Source organism: Gossypium hirsutum, chromosome A04, assembly GCF_007990345.1.
Source record: "Gossypium hirsutum isolate 1008001.06 chromosome A04, Gossypium_hirsutum_v2.1, whole genome shotgun sequence".
Classification (NCBI taxonomy): domain Eukaryota; kingdom Viridiplantae; phylum Streptophyta; class Magnoliopsida; order Malvales; family Malvaceae; genus Gossypium; species Gossypium hirsutum.
Genome location: NC_053427.1, coordinates 85,297,177 through 85,300,032, shown reverse-complemented (window position 1 = coordinate 85,300,032; position 2,856 = coordinate 85,297,177). Strand labels below are relative to the sequence as shown.

General features: G+C 41.8%; 1 protein-coding gene across 1 annotated transcript; it reads left to right on the top strand.

Annotated features, from left to right (window-relative positions):
• The first annotated feature begins 582 nt into the window (after positions 1 to 582).
• On the top strand, positions 583 to 2,325 carry LOC107945172 (uncharacterized). Its single transcript, XM_016879043.2, has one exon. It carries the CDS (start codon positions 689 to 691, stop codon positions 2,177 to 2,179), a length of 1,491 nt encoding a protein of 496 aa, XP_016734532.2. The 5' UTR covers positions 583 to 688; the 3' UTR covers positions 2,180 to 2,325.
• The last annotated feature ends 531 nt before the right edge of the window (positions 2,326 to 2,856 follow it).

The following is a 2,856-nucleotide window of genomic DNA, read 5'->3' as shown; positions in this document are numbered from 1 at the left end:
TTGTCGGTGCCACTTCTTTATGATAAGGTTGGCTTCACTTTTGTGATTTAACTTGAATCTTATAATCCTTTGATCTTCCATAAATTAACGTGGCAAATTATTTTTTCTTGACATGTTTAAGGAGCTTTTTTTGAACAAACTTTATATGATAAAATTCAAAATAATTATAAATATAATATTTATCCAATTTTTTTATAATTTTTTAGTACATTTTTATATATAAATTTTATTATAAATTAAAATATGTAGTCTTCAAATTTCGGAAAGATAATATTATATGGAGGAGTATGTAAAGTGTAAATGTAATTAAGAGTCGGATTGCCCACGGCGAAAAGGCTGTATTGTGAAGTATGAATGTGCATTGATTGTCCAATCACAGTCAAGACATCACTCTCTTATCCCTTCTCTCTCAATCAATACCATCACTCTCTCTTAACTCACCCGACTCACCTTCTTTCCATCCTATCCTCCTCCAACCTCGCCACCTGTCCCTAACCCCACCTTGATACCCTCCACAGCACACAATTTCCATACTCCCCTTGGTCACAATATCTCTCCTCCCTCCCAATTAGGCCCTAACAAACGGCACGACCATTTATTAGCCTTCTTCTCCATTTCTTCTAATAAACTCCCCAAGACATTTCAAAACGCTTTATTTCTTTGAATTAAAAAAAAAAAACAAAGAAAAATGGAGAATTACTCTTATAATTCGTACCCGGATTCCGGCGATTCTTCGCCGCGATCTCGGGAAATCGATTTTGAAAATCCTCCGCCGTGGGAGGATCAATCGCAACAACCGCAGAGTTATAAGGCTAAGTTTATGTGCAGCTACGGTGGCAAGATCCATCCTCGGCCTCATGATAATCAGCTAGCTTACATCGGTGGAGAGACTAAGATCCTGGCCGCTGATCGAAACATCAAATTCTCCGCCATGATCTCTAAGCTCTCCGCTCTCTGCGGCGGCGGCGACGGTGATTTTTCGTTCAAATACCAGCTCCCTGGTGAGGACCTCGACGCACTTATTTCGGTAACTAACGATGATGATCTCGAACATATGATGTTAGAATATGATCGGCTTTATCGAGCCTCGGCCAAGCCAGCTAGGATGCGGCTTTTCGTGTTTCCAGCGACCGGTTCCGTGAATTACAGGAGCGAAGGGGCCAAATTGGACCGTGAGCGGTTCGTGGAGGCTTTAAATTCCGGTACGACTCCGGGAGGCGAGAAAACCGCTGCGATCCCGCAAAGCAATGTGGATTTCTTGTTTGGACTTGAAAAGGGGATGGCTCCACCTCCGCTGGTTAAAATCCGTGATCCCGTGGCGGAACCGGTGATCCAACCACCGCCACCTCCGGTACCGGAAGTCGTTGGGACGGATCATGCTTTGAGTCCAGGTGAAATTCAAAGACAGATACAAGAATTGCAGAGGCTTCAAATTCGGGATCAAGAACATCTACAAGAATTACAGAGGCTTCAAATTCGGGATCAAGAACAGCTCGCTATGTATAGGAAGAAGACTGAAGAAGCTGCTTCTTTCCCTTATACAGGGGAATACTACGCCCAGAAGTTACCTGAAAAACCACAACCGGTGACCGTACAACAGCATGTGCCAGCGACAGCCGGAATCTGGTCGGATAAACAAATTTCAGCCGGGGGTTTCCCAGCAACCGTAACGGCAGCCCCAGGACCACCACCGCCGGCGGATCACCCTGTTTACATGATCCCAGCTCCAGTTCCAGGATCGGCTCCGGCCAACCTCTATCACGCACCTCCACCAGTTCCAGCTCCAGCACCTGCACCTGCATCAGCATCAGCAGCACCACAAATGGTTCGACCAGTAACCGGACAAGCCGGTCAAGGCTACTACACCAACGTGCAGAGAATGCCTCATGAAGTTTACCGGGAGCAACCCGTTTACAACATGGTGGCCCAACCTCAACCTCCGCCCACTCAACACCAGCCGATATCAACGATGGCACAACAGGTGGTAAGGCCGCCGAGCAGCGGTGTAACAGATGCTGGATATGGACACGTGGCAGCGTACGACAGACAGGCTTACTATACTGCACAGGGGGGTGTCGTGCCTTCTCAGTATCAAGGCGTTGGTGTGGCAGTTAGTGGTGACAAAAGAGGCAACGTCGATGGCAAAGTGGTATATAAAGTTTCACAAGGTTCAGTTTAATTTCTAAAATTATGAAAGATTTTACGATATATCTGTTAGTTTTAATTGGTATTATTACGTATTACTATATATATCAAGTATAAATCAAAATCTTAGCACTTAATTTTATTTTAAGCTATATGAAATTATGAGTTTGTGTTGAAAAATTATGATTTACATTCTGGGTTAACTTTAAATTCGTTGAATATCTTAAATTAACTGAATCTGAGTATTGGGTTTTCCTTCTTTCTTCCGTTCTTTTTCTTGAGTTAATTGATTAAGGAATATATATATTTGTCTTTGTCTCTCCTTTGATTCCAGGGACCATTAATGAAGCGTATGTGAACAAATCAAAAGATTCTGGAATTGATTTGAATTATTTAACGATCTCCATTTTCTTTTGGTAGCATATAAGGTAAGCTAACAGGAAAAAGATTGGAGTTGAAATTTGCAGCTTAGAATCTAAGCATTTTCAAGTTGATTACTTTTATTTGTTCTGACCCCTAGTGAAATTCTCACTTTTACTTGCTTAGTCTCATGTGCACGTTTAAAACTCACTTGGACAATAGTGGAAGGATCAAAATGAAAATTCCCCCAAAACAAACATTGAATGTGAGTATATTTAAAAATTAGGATCATATCATGATCGGATTTTAGTAGTGAATTGGAATACTTTAAAATAATAGAGACAAATAATT